Source organism: Pectinophora gossypiella, chromosome 3 (assembly GCF_024362695.1).
Source record: "Pectinophora gossypiella chromosome 3, ilPecGoss1.1, whole genome shotgun sequence".
Lineage (NCBI taxonomy): Eukaryota > Metazoa > Arthropoda > Insecta > Lepidoptera > Gelechiidae > Pectinophora > Pectinophora gossypiella.
Window position 1 is genome coordinate 4132122 of NC_065406.1, and position 24670 is coordinate 4156791.

Consider the following 24670-nt stretch of genomic DNA (forward strand, 5'->3'; position numbering starts at 1 on the left):
TATAAGTTTTGCGCCGTTTTACTGCCGGGACGTCCGGCCAAGTAGTTAAATAAGTCACGTCAAAAGAAAAAAAAAATCTGCCGGGTCCGTTCCTAAATTGGAAAAATTCCCGAGAACGGCAGACCACTGACCGTGATCCAAAGGTTCAAAAACAAATACGAATTGAGTCCGACCGGAGATTCGTACCCGTAACTTTACATTTAGTCACGCGTTTTCTTAACTGGACTATGATAGCACAGTGACGCGTCTTGTAAGTTATTACGTCACATTAATATTAAAAAAAAATACGGTTCAAATTTAACAACGCCGACACGCGATAGATTTAATTTTCAGCTTATTAAGAATTCCATTATAAAATGTGTTAAGTTTTTTGCGCCACTTGTTTTAAACAATGCTAGTGCTCAGAGTTCAATCATAGACTTAATAGATAATGAGGAACATACTTTGAACAGTCATGAGCAATATCATGTACCCACTTTAGAACCCTGTCGCACTATCATATTTGACATTTAGTGACACTTGCGGTTTAATTTGTTAAAAAAGTTAATGTGACATGGTTTAAAAATTTATACATTATTAGTACTCGTGATCGAACATACGATATCATAAGACATACAGTCACGTCCGTAATCCCTAAAAGGGTAGACAGAGCTACAAGTCACCAATAAGATAGCCCGCAGCCCCTGTTGGAACGATGGAAGAGTTTGATACGTTTTTTTTTTAATTTAACTTACGAAAGAAGCTCAAAAATAATTTCTTAGTGACAATTTTCTGTGATTTATTAAAGTACTTAGGTACGGTCGCGAGTACTAATATGTATACACTTTGAAACCATGTCTCATTAACTTATTTGACAAATTAAAACCGTAAGTCTCATTAAATATCAAATATGATAGTGCGACAGGGTTTTCAAGTGGGTACATAATATTGCTTATGACTGTACATACTTTTAAAGAGGCTATGCTTACACATGTTTTATGATGACTACTATTATAATTGATTATGATGGATGGGTAATTAAAATATTAAAATCTGTCTCTACCAATCTTTATAAAATTCTTTATAAGTACTTTATAAGTACTCTTTGTAGGTAGTTCATGTTTGACTTGCATTATCTAAGAATTATTTACTCTACGATCAAACGTTAGCTCTCTGATGGGGTCATCAATAATTGTACATTTTGTCGGAGGATAATTTTTAGATGGTCTACATGAAAAACATAATTTAACATAACAAATACTTTATTACGCAGGAAATCATCTCCCTAGCGTTATCCCGTTTTTCACATGGTCCGCTTACCTAACCTGAAGATTTGACAGGTCCGGTTTTTACAGACACACACAGGAAATACAAAATACAAAACAAAAGAGAAACAGTACAACAGGCGGCCATATTGCTAAGTAGCAATCTCTTCCAAGTATCCTTGGGAATAGGAGATATTTAATACCTATTATATAACATAGTGGGTGAATAAATTGTTCCTATGTCTGATTTTTTCAACTGTTAAATTATACTCCATATGGGTTCTTCACATCCAGCTTACGACATCGTATCAACAGTGGCTGCAAGTTGTCTTTGATTACTTGTGGCTCTGCCCACCCCATTAGGGATTACGGGCGTGAGTTTATGTATGTATGTATGTATGTTAAATTATACTAACATCTTCAATAGTAGTGTGCTTTTCTACTGAGCTGGGGGTTTGTGTTGAACTGTTCAGTATCTCGATCATTCAAGAACACCAACCCTGCGCTGGGCTGCTGTTACCGTAAAAATATTTTCTCACTTATCCATTTGAGTGTCCCAATATGAAGACACCTTCTGATACTTTACAATTGTCAGTTGTATGAATCTTTTCTATCGTGTGTTTACGAGGTGGATTACCAACCTCATCAACCCTGGAGCCAGGGTTATTATTGAGCCGCCAAAAGTCCGTGACATAACTCATACACGTACCTACATCAGTAAGTAGTAACCGGGACCAACGGCTTAACGTGCCTTACTTTTGAACAATCAGGTGATCAGCCTGTAATGTCGTAACCAAACTAGGGATCACGAAGTGATTTTTGTGATTTGTTTCCACCAGGATTCGAACCCGGGACCTACGTTTTATGAATTACGGGACTTACTTATTATTTAGGTTTTTCTAGAAGCTATAAAATACAATTTAATGCATCGATCTATTTCTTTTTTAACGAGACTTATTGTAGATTTGCCGCAGATGGCATTAACTACTTGGCCGGACAAATGGGGAGCGCTGAAGGCTCTCACCCAGTACAACGTTTAAAACAACAGGCCTGAGGGTGCCCAGTTGGGCGTGAACCTCGGCTCAGGGCGTCGTCTGAGAGGAAATATATTTGAAAGAATTAATCGACCCTAGTGGGCCTATAGCGATAAGTGCTGATTGAGGGGAACCGTCGACCACCGGCGGGGTCGGTATCGGGGTCCTGAAGTGTTTGGTGTCGCGAGCTGATTGGCTACATCTATGGCTACAGTAATCGGGTTGTCGGGATCGTATATTACGTCCTGCGAATGCAACGACCAAAGATAATGTTTTTGTATGCAAATAAATGTTCTAATAAATGCAGTTTTGCTGTCGAATTATAGCTAATCAATAATCATACAGTGGCGTGGGGATTATGATAAATATAGGATATGGCGATTAGTTTACATCCGACTACTTAATATTTTGAATGTTAACCCTTCATAAGATTAGATATATTTAATTCGTACTATATGTATCGCGTTGTAGATACATATCTGTAGGTACGTACCAATATATCCCCTTTATCTAAATGCTTACGTTTGTATTATCGAAAATATTTACGGATTTAATATATTGCTGACTACATTATGGAGTTTTAAAGTCGTCAGCGGCTCTACAGACGAATAAATAGAAATTATAATTGAAATTGATTGATCGAGTGTATTTATTTATTTATGGATTAGTAAGACACGGGGATAAGCTGTTATAATAATAACTGTTATGATAATCATATCATATTAATGAATAATCTCGTCTAGTGTATATTGTTATAAATATTGTGATGACTTTTTTTTATAATGAGGGTTTTTCTAGGCTATTTTCCTCAAAAACAATTTAGATGGAGCGTCATATAAATACAGCGGTACAGATTTTCTTTCGTTTAACCGTCTTAATTATTTATTTATTTGTACACAATAAAACAGACACAAGAAACATACAAAGAAAACAGATAGTACAGGCAAGCTTATCTCTAAACAAAGACCCATCTATCTATCTTTTATCTTTGTTTTTGGGTATAATTAGATCTTCCACCCGTTTTTTCAATTTCTGATCAAAATAAAGAAAAGCAATATAAGCAGCAACGTAATTCTATACATAATGTGACCAAATATCAAGCAATATTTACTTTTATATATATGCTTCTGCCATTACGTTGAATTTTGGAATAATTATGTACTTACCCGAGTGAGAAAATAGGTAATAAGTAATCACGTTAAAATCTGTGTTTTTGGTGAACGTAGTCTGGATAGTCGCTTATTAGAACGTATCAATTATAAATAAACAAAATAGTTGCAGCTATGCCTTTTGGCGCTTATGGTTCTGCCTATCCAAAAACAGATTCTGAGTGTAACAAATGACGTCCTGGCCATAGTGTTGTGCTAAGTACCCAGCAGTCTCACATACTCGTACAGATGTGAAGATAAGTGAAGATTTACTAAGATTTATAGTGCGTGACTTTATTGAAATAATTGATGTTTATGGCAGTAATAAATTAGGTAACGTTTTGCTGGACCTACTAACCTAGATCCCGTTTGATATCGAATGAATATTATTTAATCCACATAATATCGTAGCTGACTTTGCTGACGTATCTGTAATTTTTGGCTAAAGTGATTTCTTATTGACAATTGTAAAAGGTGTAAATCAGATTTTCCAAAAATTGCAGATACGTCAGATCGCAACATCAGCGACGATATGTGACATACCCACAAGGTATATATTAAGGATAGTGAGAGTAAATAATTTGAACGAATGAAAAATTTTCGTAGCGTGTTTTTTGTCGCTTCTGTATAAAACCGGACCGCTGTCAAATCTTCAGGTTAGGTAAGCGGACCCTGTAAAAAACGGGATAATGCTTCATATCTATGAAGAATTTTACATCGTTTATGCACTGACATCCTATAAAGATTACGAGGTCTAAACGTTTTTGCGAGTACGTACTATCTAGACCTATGGCATTTTTTATGGCTGGATAGACCTCTTATCTGTGATTTTATTTTATTTTATTTTATTTTATTTTATTTAGGACAGCAACAGTCATATTATCTAAATGTACTACAACGTTTGGGTTTTTACAATATGTGAGACCAGTTACAGCTATCCACATATTACATGGTAGTCATATATGAATCGTGAGCCTGGGCCTGGACGTCTGGCCAATATTGTACTAGCCTATGAGGAATTTACTATAAATAATAGCTAAAGGTATAAAAGTAAGGGAGCCGCTAAATAACTTCTAATGTGCGTTTACAGAAAGCGTGATATGGTAAACCATTCAGCCTATGAACATCGATGTATATCTTTACATGTACGGTCACGAGCACTAATATGTATACACTTTGAAACCATGTCATATTAACTTTTTTGACAACTGAAACCGTAAGTCTCATTAAATGTCAAATATGATAGTACGACAGGGTTCTAAAGTGGGTACATGATATTGCTCATGACTGTAGGTATGTTACATGAACCATACGTTACATAAACTACTCGTAATATAGGTAAATGACTTAAACATCTTTCCATTAAATTAACAAACATGAGTTTTATCAAGTTTTTATTCAGGAAACTTGTTTCTTCACTTTTTGCCGGTGTACGTGTATTGTTACTGGTTGGATATAAACAGGGTTTTATCATGTACCTTTTAAATTTTAATGGACTTGTGTGGGTGTGTAGTTTCATGTAGATACTTTACTTCAAAGAACACTGTGGAATCATTCCTTTGTTGATTTATTCTAGTGTTTTAAAGCGTCATAATCAGTGACGTGTCGTTCACGGGAATATTCCCATTCTAAAAACTCTTCTGTAGTAAGGACACTGGCTGCTTTTCTTTTTCAAATTGTTTTTTTTTCTTATACTCAAATCAAATCAAAATCAAAATCTTTATTTGTGAATACAGGTATACAAAAGGATGTTACATAAAGTTATTACAATCTCTGTATTCAGCCTGTTAGGCATATAAATAGTGGCTTGTTATTTAAGTACTTAATATTAAATTCAAATTTGTATACAATAGGATTTTAAGCAGAGATGTCAATTTAAAGGTAAAGATACATGTATATTAAATAAGATTATTATCCGTTAGGTATTCATGGATGTTGTAATAGGCTTTATTTATCAATAGTTCTTGAAATTTTCCACATATAAACATGTCGTATGTTCAGGCAATTTATTGAAGATCTTAGGAGCTAGACCTAAGATACTTTTGTGCAGTAGAGCTGTGTTATGTGGTACTGTACATAGTCTATTTTTAATGCGCAGGTTTCTATTATGTACCTCTGAAGTCTTTTTGAAAAAGGTAGGATTTCTCTTTACAAAAATGGAGACTAAAAACAAAGAGCCAAGGTACAGTTTTAGTCAGTCTTGATCGAAAGACCTAAAAAAAGGTACGGTTAATATTTTTAGAGTTGTAAAGTATTGTACTCTCATCTTATCTGCCTAAAGTGGTCCTTGGCTTAAAGATTACATAATAAAGACTCTTTTTACATTGGTTTTCCGTATCACTGGTCATAATCCATCCGGTCATGTTCCATTACACGCATATATTTGAATCCATAAGGCGCAAATTCGCATTATGCTTTTAAAATATTAATTAAGTACGTTTGTTATGAGTCTTTATTCTATTCTACGTATATTTATAGTATTATTTGTAAGCAGAATGGTTATTCTAATGACAATTAGATGTTAATCTGAAATCGCGCATTGCAAGCACAATGATGTTGAATAAGTATATTAACGGTGTCGGCTTAATGACGATACATACGAGTAGATCTAAGAATTTCGCATGGATAGGAGGAGGACCCGGTGGTGTAATGGTTAACACGCTAGTCTCGGCTTGACAAGAGCTGCGGGTTCAAGTCCCGTCCGAGTCAGACTTTTTTGGCCTTAATTTTCTCTTTGTATAAGCATATTATGTTATGATGAGTACTTACATTATGATTAGCAATTAATAAGTAGGTATTATACTTACAACCGCATATTCTGAAACACTTGATAGCTTTCGAAAAGTATGTTTGAAACTGTAAAATATTTCAATTTCTTTAACGTAGATATTATAATAAATTATTCTTACTTACTTTTAAAAGATGTGTGGCTGTTGCAGTTTCTTGTCTTTTCTTCTTCCCAGCCATAACACGTTGCGATATATAACGTCTAGTAGATTAAAAAAATGATAAATTGACCTTCAAACTAGTTTATCCATGATAATTACGTTGGATAAATGATCTGAGTTCTGATTTCTGATTACACCCTAGATCTGATTAGTATCTATAAAGATATTTTTCTATGCAAACATGCTTAAGATATGTAGGTTCTTAATACTTATTGTTGTTATTGTGTCACTATTTGTATAAGCAGGTAGTTCTTCATTACAATTTTGCCTTGGCCTTACATCTGAAGGAAAACCTATGAAGTTGAGAACAACGCATTATTATTTGTTTGACAACATGACACGCTGGCCGGCTTTCTATATCCGTAGAGGCGACAGACTGTGGCGAATCGCTCATTGGCTACGCTGCACTATGTCTAGTCGCATGTTATTACCTAGGTAATAGGTATAAATAATCATTATATAATAGTTATACGTAAAGGCAGTCTGGTACTTTGGTTTCGTAATATTTTTGTTGTAGACTTTTGACACTAACCAACCCGAGTACGTACTTTATAAACAAACATAAATAGCCTATATACGTCCCACTGGCAATAGCCTATATACGCTAGGCACAGGCCTTCCCTCAATCAACCGGACGGGGAAGCACGCTGCTCCACTGTTACTTTATAAATATCTTTAAAATTCTAATAAAATAGCATAACATATGTATAAAGACAATCGTCGATGGATGATATTGACATTGTATTGAACAATTGGACCAGAAAGTTTGAAAAAAAAAACTCCATGTTTTCTCTTGTGGCAAGAAAATACAATGAAAATTTACATTTTTATTAGACAATCCAATAACACGTTGAATGTTAATTTCCACAGGCGTCTCAAACATGTCATACGGGACATTTTACGAAGGCACTCAAGAGGTGCCCTTGAACTCTTCCCAAGAAAACTTCGTCGAAATAGATATACACACCGACCCTGACCAGAGTGGTAAGAAGGATGATGCACTGGGGTTTTGAGCATGATTCCAGCATGAGATGGTATAATTAAAACACATAATAACGGGTTCTTACCGCGTCTAAAATAGGGATGCGAGACTCCCAATATCCCTATTTTAAACGCGGCAAGAACCCGTTCTTGTGTGTTTTAATTATGATAACCGCGTAAATTTAAAACAATGAGATGGTATATCTACAAATTATGGATTGTGCGCATGACATTGGGGACCATGATATGGATAACAATCAGTTATAAAAAAAATTAATGCAGTGTTTCGAACAAAAATCCTTAGTTCAGATGAAACTTTTGCAAATGAAAATAAAAGAGCGTTTATACAAAACCCGGTACGTCAACCAGTGCGGTTAAAAAGGCCACATCGAAGCAACTCATCTAAGAAAGCAATATTGCAATTTGACATTTAATTTGCGCATATAAAAGTAAGTGCGCAATGAAAACAAATGTCAAATAGCAATATTGCTTTCTTAGATGAAGTGCTTCGATGTGGCCATTTTAACCCCACAGTTCTGCTTGCCTTATCATCCCGTTTCTGTGTGCAAAGTCTTTAAACGTAGGCAGGTACTGCATGTGACAAACGAATAAGTAAGCATGCAAAACCATTTTATTGGATCAAATGGGATAGAAGCTGAAAAAATACGGTCAAAGGAATGTGGTGTTACACAATATTCGAACGATCGATATAAATAAGACGATCGAAATATTGATGTGACCATCTTACCATTTGAACTCCATAAGGAAGTAATTGTGGCCTAAACAATCAATCAATACAAAATAATGGTCTTAATAAATCATTTACATTCTGATCACATGTCGTGGGTATGTGAGGACCGTCTTAGGTGGCATGTTGAGATTGGACGCGCCAATTTTATCAATCAGGGGAAACCATTTCATTCAATCAATGAAAGATATCAATCTGCGTAAAATACGCGTGTAAATACGTGGTTGAGTAGAATTTTATAAACAGAATCGCTATTTACTGATACGGATAGTCTACATCAACGGTCTATCAACATCGTCATTGATCTGATAACATGTTGAACAAATAGATGATTTTATTTATTTTTAATTTTAAAATACAGTTTCAAATTACAAAAAGTCAAATAATCCAACTTAAAATTACTTAACCTAGAACCCACTCCGTGTCAAACCTGGCCCAAAAGTGCCCATGACACTAGCAGCGTTACCGCGCTGGATTGCCACGGACAACCTCTGAGCCAAGTAAGACCCGGAGCGGGGGTCAAAACTTTATTTATTTTAATTAATTTTATTTTATTTAAGTACTATACATTCCTCTTCATCTGTCGTGTGGGTTCTGAGGTATCAACCCTGGTGTCAGGGTTATTATTGAACCGCCACAGGCCCCTGACGTGACTCATGTAACGACTACGTACTTACATCTGTAAATAGTAACCGGGACCAACGGCTTAACGTGCCTTTCGAAGCACGGAGCATCTTGCTTTTGGACAATCAGGTGATCAGCCTGTAATGGCCTAACCAAACTAGGGATCACAAAGTGATTTTTGTGATTTGTCCCCACCGGGATTCGAAAGTACTATTCATTCATATAAAGGAGCTATCTCCTACAAATCATATGGAAAAGACGTATAAGACCTGATGATGATGAGTACCTAAATATTTTATATAAGGATGTTCTAAAAAAATAAATAAGTAACCATGTACTTTGTGACCATTTCCGATACGCAATATGACCTACGATACAAAGTACAAACAAACAAATCATATTAACACCATAATAACATTGATTAATGAATTATGGTATAAAAATATTCCTACTTCCGCGAGCTAATTTCATAGTAAAAACTACAAAAAGCACGAAAAACTTTGCGTAGGTTTAACATAAAATAAGTACGAAGTACTGAATTAATATTTCGTACCAATCCATGAGTCTATCTTATAATGTACTTAACATGGCAAAACATTAAGAAAACGTAGACTTGAAACAAGAGAAGTTAAGTGTTAGGACTGAGCAGATCGGTCGGGTGCTAGCAACAATGTATTATCGGTTGTTTCTAGACTTACTGACTCAAAAGTATCGGCGTCACTCAAAAGTATCGGCGTTACTCAAAAGTATCGGCGTCCAAAGGCGTAATATACAATCCCGACGACCCGATTACTCTAGCCATAGAGGCGGCTAATCAGCTCTCGACACCAAACAATTTAGAACCCTGATACCGACCCCGCCGTCGTAGTCGACCATTTCTCTCATTCAGCGCTTATCGCTATCGACCCACTACGATCGATTCATTCATTCAAATATTCTACCTCTCAGACGACCCCTTGAGCCGAAGTATGCGCCGAACTGGGCACCTTCAGGCCTGTTGTCTAAAATTTTGTACCGGGTGAGAGCTCTGAGCGCTCCCCATTTGACCGGCCAAGTGGTTAATGCTATCTGCGGCAAATCTACAATAAGTCACGTCAAAAAAATGTTCCTAGATTTACCACCCATGAAAATAGTAAGGAAAAAGTCCTCATATTATATAGCAGTAGTAGAAAAATACGATATTGTCTACTGCTACATGTGATCTGCCAAGATGTTACGTTAATGTCACCTCACGGCCAATATAATTTTAAACTTACTTATAAATAATTTACACAACGCAATTGACAGTAATTGACTGCATGTCGTTAGTAATAAATATATTAATATCATAGTAATTACTTACTTACGTGTAAAGTGATGGCGCAACCAGGTATAGCATAGTCCAAATGTTTTTGTTTATTTTTATAATTTAGTGCTTCTCCTTTCGTGTGACTTGTCAGGGTATTACAATGCGCCAGACGCTTCTAACATGCCTTATTTATTACGATTACGAACTCACTTCAGTCATTAGCTTTAGATTAGCTATAGATTGATTTTGTGTCCCCTGCTGAAATCAGACCGAGAGCCTCTAGACCGTGAGCCCAGCATTGTAATCCACAGGTTATACAGCCCAGACATACCGATATGCGCACATTACGTGACGCGTATGCCGCCAGAAAAAAATCAAAAAACGGTGTTCAGTACTGGGACGTATATAGGCTATCAATAAATAAGCAGCCTGTGTGCTATTATTATAAAGGTTGTAATAGCACACAATTTTGTTATAACTTTACTTCAACTTTTTCTTTTTTATTCAAAACAGGTGCGCGTCCCTTTAGAGGTAAGTGACAATATATCTAGAATGAAAGAAGTTTTAAGTATTTTTCGAAATAAATACTTTAGAGCGCTGCGGACAGGATCTAAAAATTAGATACGAATCTAGACACGCGGCAGCGTGTCAAGCCAAGTTCAAGAAACAGAACTGGCGAGTCGCACCCTGTGTAATATTAAGTACACAAACCATTTGGAGCCACTTTTGACCCCCTCATAAATACTATTTACTCCACAACTCGTTAACATAAATATACCGAGAAATAGTACATTAGACTGAGTGGCCAGAAAGTGTTGGCCCACCAACTATGTTACTAGTCTAGTGAATGACGATATTAGTATGTTTGTACAGTCATGAGTAATATAATGTACCCACTTTAGAACCCTGTTGCACTATCATATTTGACATTTAATGAGACTTACGGTTTAATTTGTCATAAAATCTTAATGTGACATGGTATCAAAGTGTATACATATTAGTACTCATGACTGTACTAATGAACTTATATGAATTAAAGAGATTATTGTATCGAATGTACATAAAGTGAACTAGTATTATGCACATCACGCGGTTTGCTTTCTAATTTAGAGAGGTTTGTTTACTAGTTGAAAGCTGTTGGCAGACAGATAATGTGCATTTAATAACAATGTCGGTAATTGAACAATGATTGAAAGCACAAAATATTATTATCGAGTCTTCCTTAAGTATTTATTACGAAGACTAGTCTTACAGACCAATTTACTGTGGAATTCGCATAGATTAAATTGGTTATCATTACGACAAAATTAGCAGTGAAAATCATGACTGAATAGTTATTGAAATAAGGATTGCAATCATTGCAACTAGGGTGAATAACTGGTACTTATTTTGGCTATAATAATAATATTAATAAAATTATTTATTAATCAAAGTACAATTTAAACTGTTAACTGAGAGCCTTGCACTAGGGATCGCTCTGTATCGCAGTGGGTTAATAAGATACAATTTTCGCTAAAAATTAAGTAAATCAGAACATCTTAGAATCCAAAATGTTTAGATACATACATACATACATACATAAACTCACGCCCGTAATCCCTAATGGGGTGGGCAGAGCCACAAGTAATCAAAGACAACTTGCAGCCACTGTTGATACGAATTCCAAAGATGGATATGATGAACCTTATGGTGATAAGGGATCAGCCTATCGCCCATAACATTAGTCCATCATGTTAGAGGACACAATCCCTCTGTCGGTTTTTACGACATGCCCGGGAAGAGAAGCAGCTGAACGTGTTCTATGTTTTTTATATGCTCCCAGAACAGCTTAGAAGCAAAAGACAATATAAGTATTAGGTACTTATGTTGTAAGTAATATTTGTATGTATGTGTAAGACACAGTGTATTTGTGTGTGTGCGTGTGTGTGGGAGAGAGAGGTGTGTGTGTAACTTAAGTATGAGATATCTTTTGTTGAAACCAAACAAATAACAAGTTAGTAAGCTGGATGCATGATGTCTTCACAATCAAACTAATAGAGTAGACAAGGCGTCCATTTATGTACTTGTCTAGCAGTGTACATGCCTCGTATACAACATGGCCAGGATTTTTTATCTGTAAAATGTACCATTATATATAAATGATTGTTTTTATAACATACCCGTGTTTAGGGAAACTCAAAAAGAGAAAATTTAAATCGAAAAAAATATGACTGCATATCAAATACGGTCACGAGCTTAATATGTATACACTTTGGTACCATGTCACATTAACTTTTTTGACAAATTGAACTGCAAGTCTCACTAAATGTCAAATATGTTAGTGCGACAGAGTCCTAAAGTGGGTACATTATATTGCTCATGGCTGTACATAGATCGAAAGAATTTCGCATGGACAGGAGGAGGACCCGGTGGTGTAATGGTTAACACGCACGTCCCGGCTTGACAAGAGCTGTGGATTCAAGTCCCGTCCGCGTCAGATTTTATTTCGATTTAAATTTAAGTACTATTATATAATTTTTAAGCGACTTCAAAAAGCAGAAGGTTGTCAAAAATATTATTTATTTATTTTAATTACTTATATAGATTTTAAATACGGCTTGATTTTTGTTTTTTATTTTTAGGAATATATTATATTACATACTTACTCGCAGTTGGAGACACGATACGGCTCTGCATTATGTCCAAAATGCAGCCTATGCAATGACATAGCGTAAACAAAATAGCCCATTCATTTGTTTTTTCCCATTACAGAGCACAGGTTTCAGCCAATTAACCGGGGGGCACCCAACGATGTACCAAGAAATATTTATTAAAATAATAAATATAATGATTATTACAGATGTAGAGAATCCGGCCGACCAGAGCGCGAAGGGCGGTTGCTGGAACTGTAAGCATGGCACCCCTATCTGTCTCTTCTTCTCACCACTAGACTTTTCTAATTGCCAAAAAGGGATAGAGATGTATTAGATAATCTTGCGTTTATTTACGATAAAAGTTATTGTGTGTTTTAGTAAAACGAAACTAATCCAAATTTTACACAATAGCTTTTTGCAAAAAACTAATTAACATCTCAAATAATGCACAAAACTCACACACACTGTTTTCTCACTTTATGCATGACACTTGTAATTGTATTTGTAACACGTATTCGTAATGCAAAATTCATGTATTTTTATATTTTTAAATTATTTTCATATGTATACGTTTGCGTAGGAAAATTCTACCTGATATTAATTCAGAATTATCCCTCAAAGTTATCAACCTGTATAAAAATAGTCCAGTATTTAATTGAGTTAATGAAATATCAAATTAGTTAATCTGATTTAAATGAAGTTGAACTTAATACTTATTTGTTTCTTGTTTAGTTCTAGGATAATCTGTATATAATTGGTCATCTATTGGCATTATTCATTGTGTGACATGAACAAATGGGAATTTAATAGCTTAGGAAAAAATGGTATAAAAACGTGTTTTATTTTAAAACGGACTGTACGGTCACGAGTACTAATATGTCACATTAACTTTTTTGACAAATTAAACCGTAAGCCTCATTAAATGTCAAATATCATAGTGCGACAGGGTTCTAAAGTTTACTCATGACTGTACCTAATAGTTATGAAATATCGTTCGGAAATGTAGCGTCATTTTATTTACTTGGACGCAATCTGGTTCAGTAAAGTATATGACTTTCTTGCCAATTAAACGATTACGCGTTCACGCATCTTTACGCTTGTTTTTTTCCACTACTACTCTGTGCTACAAAGTGAACTTTAATGCGGTTTGCTTAAGAGTAATTCTGTGTTAATGCCATATACGGTAGAGTAGATAGCTAGTAAGTATATTAGTGCGATCCGATCGCGGATGGATGAGTGAAAGGACTCTGCTGCCGCGAGAAAGTGGTTCCCTTTCGCCGTACTATGAATTATACTGCCAATTATACACGTGCTTTGTTAGATATACTCTGCGAAGATGATCTAGACGTAACTTTTGTAATGTTTAAAGATCTTGATAACATTCCATTGATCCGTCCGCCGGCACCGGTTGAGTCACAAAAACAACAATTTAAAAATGCCTTTGTAGATTCCATTTAGGTATCTACCTAATTGCTCTAGTATTTATAGAATAGATGAATGACCTTCTACTGTTTTATTTAGAATATAAATACTGTAATTGGTCTAGTTTTTATTACTGGGGGGTTAAAAAGGCCACATCAAAACAATTCAGCGAAAAAAGCAATATTGCATTTTACGCATATAAAAGTAAGTGCGCAATGCAAACAAATGTCAAATTACAATATTGATTTTTAGGTGGTGATCCTGTACTGTAGGTAAATTAATCAAACTAACGTCGTGTGTAACATATATTTAGATATATACTTAAGTATACTTAATATAATACTACTGTATCTTAACGTTTATGTATACACAGTAGGAGCATATCTACTTAAAAAACCTATTACGAATGTCGGTTTCTGCAAAACTATTACTGAGTTTGAATAGGCTAAGATTTAATACTTACCTATTCTCACTTTCGAGATACGCAGAAAAAAAAAACTCATTTTGCGAGTTAAATAGTTAATCTGACAAAATAAATCGTATTCGTCCAAAAAGAGACGGTGCGTGAAGATAAGGAGATGAGGTAGACGGTACGTAACAGTTGTATAACAAGTCGGTTCCGTTTGTTTACGTGTTATTAGCCGCGAGAGGGTTAACGAGAGTATCAGTTCAGATGGGTTTACACCTGCCTTGATTGCGCATCTCTTATGCAAGAAATAACTGTACGGTGCTTTATTTTTTATGTAGAAACTATATTTGGTTATCCAACGAAAAGAGATGTCTGTCACACGCGCGGTGTCCCTGCGTTGCGTCGTCGCAACGGACTGTCGAATTGTATGAGTGCCACCACGTCCTGTGGCATGTTTGTAGAAGCTCAGCAGGCCTTCCCACTTTTAAAGTTCCCTTTCAGTTCCGCATAAAGGGGGGTTAAAAGGCCACATCAAAGCAATTCATCTAAAAATCAATAATAGAATTTGACATTTGCGCATATAAAAAGTAAGTGCGCAATGTCAACTAATGTCAAATAGCAATATTGCTTTCGTGTTTTTACATTTTGCAGTCCTCTGTGTGACTGAAAGATAATTTGGGTTTATGATGACAATGATGCTATAAAAAGGAGATCCTTAATGTGATACGCGGTTTGATGACTGAATACTGTTTTATTAATTTTTGGGATATCAAATTTTGTCTGCTCTTTTTCATGTCATGTAAAAAGCAACCCCCTATGCACTATGTAAGTACTTACTGTAAGTAATGTATGTAAATGTGTACGTAAATATATTTCGATGTTTGATATAGATATTGCTTATGAGCAATCTCTTTATGTGCCGCTACTGATTTGTATTGTAGATTTGCCCTAATCGCTTCACTGGCCAAGCAGATTGATAGATGCAAATGTAATGGAGAAAAACCGTACTTTTTGCACATCCCGTGCGTCATAACATGACAAACAATTACAGTCTTGACTTTGATAAAATGTTCAGACGCAGATGTTTCACTCCAAGACCCAGAGATATAATTGTGTTCAGTAAAAAAGGCAATTTTCTAATAATAGATAGTGGACCAAAACACACTGGTAATCCCCGGCAATCAAGCGAATTGTCGGTTGTGTCAGTGTCCAGAAATAGTGGGGAAAATGGTGGATCATGAGAACAGTTACCATGCTCCCACACAGGCCAGAACCAATTTCAGCAATTGCGAATCGCGCGCGTGACTTGCAAAGCGCATAATTTAGGAATACGGACCACGCATGTTTAAAAGCCATACCTACATGCGAAAACATATTTTTATGTAAAGATAACGTGTACGTTAGCCTCTATTCGACGTTCTTGTGTTGGTGGCGCTTCTTAATTCAAACCATTTTTTATTCATTTAATTTTTGTAACTTTTATTTTAAGTTTTACCTCTCACTTTCTAGGTTTACCTAATTATTACGTTTTTTGACAACTTATTCGCAATTCCGTACAATGACAGTCGACCATCTGACAGGCAGCTTCCGTGTTAGTGCAATATTAATAGCTTATCAAAAAGGAACCAATTAAAATACAACAAAAAATAATATAGGTAGATCAATTTTAAGTATAATAGGTAGAAACTACTGGAGTGGAATCACTTACAGGCTGACATACAACAGGCGCAAAAAGTGGGCCAATGCCCTCTAGTAGGTGCTCCGTTTCGCGTAGGAGTCGCTATTTTAGCGATCCTTCTGCACAATTCGCTTTATAGCCCTCGAGTCAAGCCAATTGAAAGATAATGTACACTCGATTGATGCGATTATCTAAAAGCCCCGTGTGGTTTCTGTCGTAGGCAGCAAGGTTGTAAAAGCATCTGTTTGTCTTAGCAAATACCAGCTAAATCTGAGTGCTAAATTAAATTCGATCTTCACAGTCCATTTATGCGTTGGATATAACCAAATCAGATATTAAGAATGCCATTTATGTGGAACATTATTGAGTAAGTAAGTATAGATATAGACGTACCGATTCTGGTCAAATTAGAAAGTATATATGTATATATCATATCAATGTTACTCTTTATTGCTCGTGTGTTGCGCTCATCTCGATATAAAAGTATGTTTATAGTTGTCGCTTACGTAGCCTTATTACTTGTAGGGCTATGTGGTAATATACGAATAATAAATCCAGTTTTATAATTTGTCAACAACACGCAAGCGACAAAGAAGCTGCTTACGGTCTGTAATAAAACGAATAAAATAAATAGTCCGAGTGTCCGCCGGAAAAGAAAGCTGTAATCTCAAGCGAGGTAACTCGGGGACACATTAATTTTATCAAATAAAATTATTAAAGTTATCAAAGAACAAAACAAAAGGTTTATACTCAGAATGGTATCTTTTGTACCTACTTATAACAATTTATTGCGGTGCAATAAAATATATTTGAATTCAAATTTAGAATATATTACGAGGACAACATTCCGGCATTTGTACCGATAGGTACTTAATATGTTATGACGTATCTAAGTTGTTCGAAATTACGTACATATTGTCAATTCGTTCTACCATAGAATTAGGAATAATTCTACGTAGCTCTACTGTAGAGGTACCTACTTACATCATATTTATTTCACACAGTCATATCACCTTGACAAATGTCGTTCATATCATAACAGGCAAATAAATCGCAAAATATTTCTGCTGCGTTGTTTTACGTATGTCATGGCGCATCACAATATTGTTTCACACTATTGTATCCAACTACAACGCACATTCTAGACGGCGTCTGAATTCGACATGCCTAGTTAAATACAATGATACGTTTAAACAGTACTAATTTGTAAAGCTGTTTGAGTTCACATTTTATTCTCGTTCAATCACGTTGACGTTTTCCTTAAGACACTTCCCTTCATTATAATGCGTTCAATTCCAAGAAAGCTTTTAATAAGTTCGTTTGAACTTGGAACGAGCGTACGCGTGAGATGGAAACTCCGTGCCAACTCCATCATTATGTCCTCCTTTGCTCCTAAAAAACTAATTTAGACTTTATTACTTCGCATTTATATCTAATCTGCACTATACGATGGAAACAAAATGCAGGTGGATGTCTTGTGGTTTTATTTAGAAGTGCACTGAGTATGCGGGCGTGTCTTCTACGAAATTGTCATACGTCAAGTCATACGTGAATTATTATTCAGAATATTTCTGAAGTTCTTCACTACTGCCGCCTTATTTTTTTTTCAAAATCTAAATTACATATTTATTTGTAAATATTCTCACAATTGTCAGGCATTTAAAAAAAAATTGAAATTCAAGCAGCCACAAAAAGAAAACAATAAGTTCCCTTTTAAAATTAAATTACAAATGCAATATTCACAGATTGCAAGTTGAAATAAAATTAATCCAACACAATACTTTTTATGCCAAGAAATATTTGATGGATCCAGAAGGATCTCTGAAATCCTAATTTACTATTTTAATTACTTAGTACTTCCAAGAATTCTTTTAACGTCATCAGGCACCGAGAATAATTAGTTTGGTACCCAATTTAACGTTGCGGCAATTTAGATTTCCAGCAAATTCCGCCGAGGCAAAAACACTTTGATATTGACAGATACACGGTCCCCGTGTAATTGGTTGTGTCAGTAATTTGTTATTGTTTTCGTTTTTTAGAAGCCCCTTTGTTCGGCGTTATCCGCTGCTGGATCTCAATCAAATGGAAATGAGCGGGCCGCGTTTGTTATTTGCAACGTTAGATACCATACCCTCAGCCTCACTTGCGTTCTGTAAAATTTTGTTGTTAATTTGAAATTCGAACGCCAGCTTCGTTCAAAATTCGAAAAAAGAACAACGACTCGAGTCTTTATTTTCACATAGGTATAGGACAAAGCTTGTGTGTTAATCCTTTCGAAATTTTAGTAAGTACTCGTGAATCCTGCGAATATTTTCCAATCATGAACGTAATAATATTGCGGAGTTTAAAATCCTGTATATAGTTACAGTTTCGAAGTTCTTCAACGTGTGCAACGTTATATGAAATTACTTCTAGATTTATGTGTACGTAGGCTTTTTTCAATGGCACTAAATGTATAAGTATAAATCATATCCATTGTAATATCATGGTGTACGGTCACGAGTACTAATATGTACACTTTGAAACCATATCACATTAACTTTTTTGACAAATTAAACCGTAAGTCTCATTAAATGTCAAATATGATAGTGCGACAGGGTTCTAAAGTGGGTACATGATATTGCTCATGACTGTACCATGCTTGAATGTCTTGCAGCCATAATACCTGTAATAACAATCGCCAAAATATCCCTCATTATTCAATTATCACGTTTCAATTGTCTGACGAATTATTATCATCAATTTGTGACATAGTCGCTATTCTATTGTCAGTTATATCACCATATCGCATAGCGTGGAAATTACTCCAAACAAAATGATATTATAGCATTTTGTTCTTTTTTTAACTTACGTAAAGAATTGCCTTTTTCGTATATGCAAAGGTGTTGTAGGGTATTTAGTATTTTTATTTCTAAATTTTATTTCTAGAGTTTATTTATAAAATTATTCCGCAATAATTAATAGTTTATCTAAAGTGCAGTTTTCACTAACACAGTCCGCTCGACCATTATATACGGCGATACGGCTCACCACCTATCACGTTGGTCTAACAGAAAGCTCGGTGAGGAGTGGGTACTTAGTTCCTCACCTCTCAGCGTGCCGCAATCTAACGATGGATGTACCTCTGACTACCCCAATTGGGATATAGTCGTGAGTTTATGTTATGTTATCATTCCTCAAGTATCTGAGAAGTAAATATCTCGATGTGTGTTTTAAAACGGTCTTATGGTAAAGTTTTATGACGATTCATATACGTATAAAGGGTGTAGAAGTGTGGCATATTTGGTACTTAACTATATCTTGATAAGTATAATAGTCCACACACAAAATGCTTGCAATGCAGCTGGTATTGTCATAATCAATACGCGAAATAGTAGAGAACAGAGTAATTAATAATAATGTATACGTTTTTACAATAAGATTCCCATTGACATTCAGAATTTACCTTTGACCAGTTTTAAGACAGTAATTAAACATAAACTTTGTAAAAAAGGTTATTATAAGATTAGTGATTATCTAGAAGATTTGAATGCATGGATTAGCTGTCTGAGAACTATTTTGTTTTTTTACTAAATTGAATAACAGTAATTTTTTTTTTTTTAAAAGACGTCTACGGCCCTGTGCCGAGGTTTTGCTTGCAGCTTATTTTCCCCGGCTATACAGGTTATGAGAAGATGCAGTAGTTTTAGGTGAATGAGACGTTCGGTATGTAAAAAATGACGATTCAAAGTGTAACTATGTTACCTACTGAATAAAGATATTTTTGAATTAGAATTTGGATTTGAATTGTGACTTAGCGCTTTTTGAAGCGCTAAGTCACAATTCAAATCCAAATTCAATTTACTCCAGAAGTCGTGAAGAATCGTAAACTTTAAGCGATAAACTTATAATTTCCCGTGTGACGTCATATTTGATAGTAGCACTTGAACGTAAGAAGGCGTTACTGATACGTAAATAGACACGTATAATATGCGGTATTACTCGTAGTATCAGTTGTCACGTAAATAAACGCATAGAAAATGCTCGTACGAAGATGACACTACAATTTTCTCCACTACATGTATAATATAATATAACAAAGAGTAGGAAACAGGCTTGGCAGTGATAATTGTACACGCATATCATGGTGCATGTTACACAAATTATTTAAAATTAATAGCACGAGGCATGAGTGTCGGCGACGAAAGAGTGTCCAACAAAAAATTTTGGTACTTAATTAATAACCCTTTTATCTCATGGCAATGTCATCTTTTGTTAAAAGACAATTTAATATGTACATGCATACACAAACATATATAAACTCACGCTCGTATTCCCTAATGGGGTGGGCAAAGCCACAAGTATTCAAAGACAATTTGCTGCCACTGTTAATAGGAAATCATAAGAAAAATTATCACCTCTTCTTCTACCGTGTGTCAGGGTTACTATTGAGCCGCCAAAGTCCCCTGACATGGCTCATGTAACGACTACTTACTTACATCAGTAAGTAGTAACCGAGACCTACAGCTTAACGTGTCTTCCGAAGCACGGATCATCTTACTTTCGGACAACCAGGCCTGCCTGTAAAGTCCTAACCACAAAGTAATTTTTGTGATATGTCCCCACCGGGAATCCAACCCAGAACCTCTGGATCCGGAGCCCAACGCTCAACCACTAGACCATGGAGGTCGTCTCGTCGTATGTTATAGCCAATGATGATGGTAACAAATACTTACATTTAAAAAAGAACTCAAACTCGCCAGTAAGCGGTTCGCTGTATACTTGCACCACCATCGGCAAGGCCTCAAGGCTGCAATATGTCTCGTGGACACGCCGCCCGCGCCGACCGTGAAGGTTTAGGTTATGCGCGTGCACATTCGCTAATACTCGGAAAATGTAGGATTTGTTACACTAGCATCATTTCCGTGTGTTGGAGGATGATTGGAGGTTGGAACGCTGAGGAAAAATGTGAAAATTCATCAACAGACGATCTAGTATGAAACTATTATTTCGTTATAAATACATAGAGACACATCGCATTTCGTTTCATATAATTTTTCGACTTTCTATGTAGACATGTATTATGAATCCTAAGTTTAACCTGGTGCCTGCCTGTAAATGTATGCGAAATGAATGATTTTTGAAAAACATTTCAGAATTTTACCATCAACACTTGGTAAATATTAGGATTTACTATAAAATTTCGGGCTTTTAGAGAAACATGTTTGCCCATGGTGCATCTTTAGTAAAGAAATATTTAAAGTCGTTACAATAATTTTATATTTTCAATCAACTTGATATAAAATTTTGTAGGTACTAATGGGTTGTAACTCTTTTGGCGTCATAATTCATTCACGACTTCAGAATACAAATTGGACAACTGTAGAACAATCTAGAAAGACATTTTAAAATATGTAAGGAATCGGGATTGTTTGTATTATCATAGGCAATTCGCGCATGCGCGGTAAGTTAAGACTTGAGTCGCGTGCGCCGTTCATTGTCACGGTCGGACGTGTCCAGCCATTTAATGAGACTACTATTGATATTGGCTACGATTGGACTAAATAACTTTTAATATGATTTTTACTATCATAAAATAATATATCACCCTACTATTGAAATAGGTAAGTACTTAATTAAGTAAATATGATTTTAAATTGTTAGTTCCCGCTTATTAATGCTAGCAGCACGTAGGGTGGTATTTATAAACTAACTTCAGCTTCGAGACAGCCCTCAGATCATGTCAATGTGCCAGTTCTTATATAAAAACAGGGACTTGAGCATGATCTTGAGGGCAGTCTCAGCTGAGATTAGTTTATACCACCCATAGAGTCTGTAAAGCGTAAGAAGCGGACGAGGCGCGATTTTGTACGAAAACACAACTATCGTTTAACATGAAATCAATTTTCTAAAAAAATATAAATTCGACCATATTACGTAATATTCTTAACCAATTATCCACCACTTGTCAACCCATTTATGATTATTTTGTACAACGATCTAACTTTTAAAGCAAATAAACTTTGGAAAATATGTCCGGCCGTGACAATGACAGTCGCGCATAGTCGCTAAGTTGCGACATCGTGACGACAGATCGCGACCAATTGTCGACTGTCTAACATGTTGTTTACACAATTATACCCTGTTGATAAAATAAAATGTGCTGTCATGAGCAAAGCGACTAATAATATATGTTTATAAAAAAAGCATTTATTTCAGGCGACGTCCATAAAAATGTGCTGTACATTTTTTATTTCTTTTTACTTTTGATGGGTTTGCTCTTGGCCCCAGACTTGCCTGAAGGCATTGAAGAAGCCTAAGATGGAGCTCGCCCAAAAGGCGCCTGTTCCCTCTGGTCTTGAAAGCACCCGGGTTATATACATTCGGAAATACAGAAGAAGGCAGAGAATTCCACTCCCTAGCAGTGCGCATAATGAAGGACGATGCGAAGCGCTTTGTGCGAATAGTTGGGGTATCCACCAAATAGGGATGGAACCCGGCCGTATGTATGGAAATCCGAAGATAAAGGGGGGATGGTGGAATGAGCTCGTGTAGATCGCGAGCATCCCCAAAGTGCAGTACAATACATACAACATAGTTACATATTATAATACATACAACACAATGTTAATTAAGTACTTACAGTAAACATAGACAAGTAGGAGTATAAAGTACGTATTTAAAAGGTCACGTGGATATTATTCCTGTTAGTTTATCGGCTTTTATATCTTAGGTTTATGGAACTTTGTACCGCGGAACAGAGGGACGTTATGTTAGTCTTTATAAAGATTAAGGATATTTATTAGCTCATTGAATGGACGGTCAAATTTGACGTTTCTCTTGTCACATGTTTTATTAAAATCAGACTTTTATTTCTCCAATGATTTGTTAGTTTATTACCCGCTGCGAAGCCTTTCGTATTTTGTCGATTTGAACGCGACTGCAATACTAAGTAGGTTACTGAACCAACCACTGAGCAAAAACATCCTCAACATTTGGCGGGCAAAAAGCTATAGAAAATATAGAGTTTCTCGATCGATTGGCGACAGATTCTACTTTCACCGGCGATCGAGAATGTCAGCTGACCGTGTCAAGGTTAGAAGTTGGAGACACCCAGCCAACCTGCTGCCAAGAATGGAAACAAATTAGTCACGAGAGCTCGCACGGTATAAATTAAGAAATTGCAATAGAGCCGGTTGAAAGCCGCCGTCTGCCAGAACCTTACGTGTAATTAATAAACACATATCTACTTGTCCACTTTATATCGGACGTAGAGTTCTTCTTTAACGATAAACTTTAAATGAGACTTAAGTAGGTCTGGCTCTTTGTGTTTAGTGTTACAAATTGTGAATGTCATTCAAGATAAATTGTGGGAAAACCGGCTTGAAAAGATAATCTTATTCGGGCCATAGATCAGGTCGTGTTTTGGCCAGCTGCCCAGCGTGACGACTGCAGAATGGCTTTAGAATAGGTATCATTGTGGAAATTTCAAGTATTATGAACTAGGAATGTCTCAATGGACACAGGAGTTTTCATAGGCGTGGTGTTGATGAGTACAAAGCGGGGATATAAGGTGAAAACTGCATTTTCATTTTACAGCGAAGAAGCAATACTAGAAACGCAACGGATCAAAAGCAATTTGTCGAATTACCTTCTATTAAGCACTTGAGATCTTATAGCTGCGGCTAAAAGAGAGATTATATTCAAGAGCCAATTTAGTAGTAAATTAAAGGCCTCGTTTGGTTAGGAGACTAGAAAAGAACACTCTTCAGAGACACTGAACTTTTTAATAAATTTAACATAGACTTCTCTCTCTCTCTATTTAAGAGCTGGGCTCTTGTCGGTGGAGTAACCGCCATTCCTCTCTTCTTCCCGCCAAAACCTTCACCTCCCGATACCAAACTTAAGACTTAAGATACTTATATTATATTTTAACAGGAAAAAGAAGGATATAATTTGGTGTTATATTTGTATGTGTACTGCCACATGTGTATGTCGTTTCAAATTAAAACTTAGTAAAGCCTTTTTTACATAAAGTTTTCTGTTTCCAGCGTTTCATTGTATCCCACCAAGGATACGTCGAGATATAAAAGGTAAATTTATCTTCACGTGCCTACTTTTGTAAAATTCAGGAAGGGATTTTAAGATAATAATACAACAACAAAAAACAGTCATAATTATATATATAAAATATAACAACAATTACTTGCCTATGTTCAATGTTTTTTCATAATTTATAAGATTCCGCGCAAGAATAAAAAATGTTTACGAATTAGTAGTCAGCAAGTCACTGTATTAACACTTTCCGCGTTTAAAAAAACATAAACAATTAGAATGAGTTAGATCAGAACTATGTGAGCGTGACTCTGAGGAAGTGAGTGATCTATTGTCTTCTTCTTCACATGGACATGAGTATACAAGTTCCATATTATGATTTAGGTGGATAATGAAGTTTACAATAGGTGATTCTGGTTTTATAATATTATGAGATATCGAACTGGCCAGCCTCCGACCGGCGCCGCCGGCGCTGGTCT

General features: G+C 35.7%; 1 protein-coding gene across 8 annotated transcripts in view; it reads left to right on the plus strand.

Moving 5' to 3' along the window:
* LOC126380789 (aquaporin AQPAe.a) overlaps nt 1–24670 on the plus strand; it is a 72846-nt gene that overhangs the window by 3806 nt on the left and 44370 nt on the right. For 2 of the 8 annotated variants that reach the window (XM_050030405.1, XM_050030396.1), the window contains exons 2-3: nt 10529–10546; nt 12855–12902. The exons of 2 other annotated variants lie outside the window; for them this stretch is intronic. In XM_050030405.1, the coding sequence (XP_049886362.1) occupies nt 10529–10546; nt 12855–12902 (66 nt within the window). The remainder of the gene's footprint in view (nt 1–10528; nt 10547–12854; nt 12903–24670) is intronic. 4 more of the 8 variants (XM_050030417.1, XM_050030413.1, XM_050030409.1 and 1 more) reach the window with 2 other exon arrangements.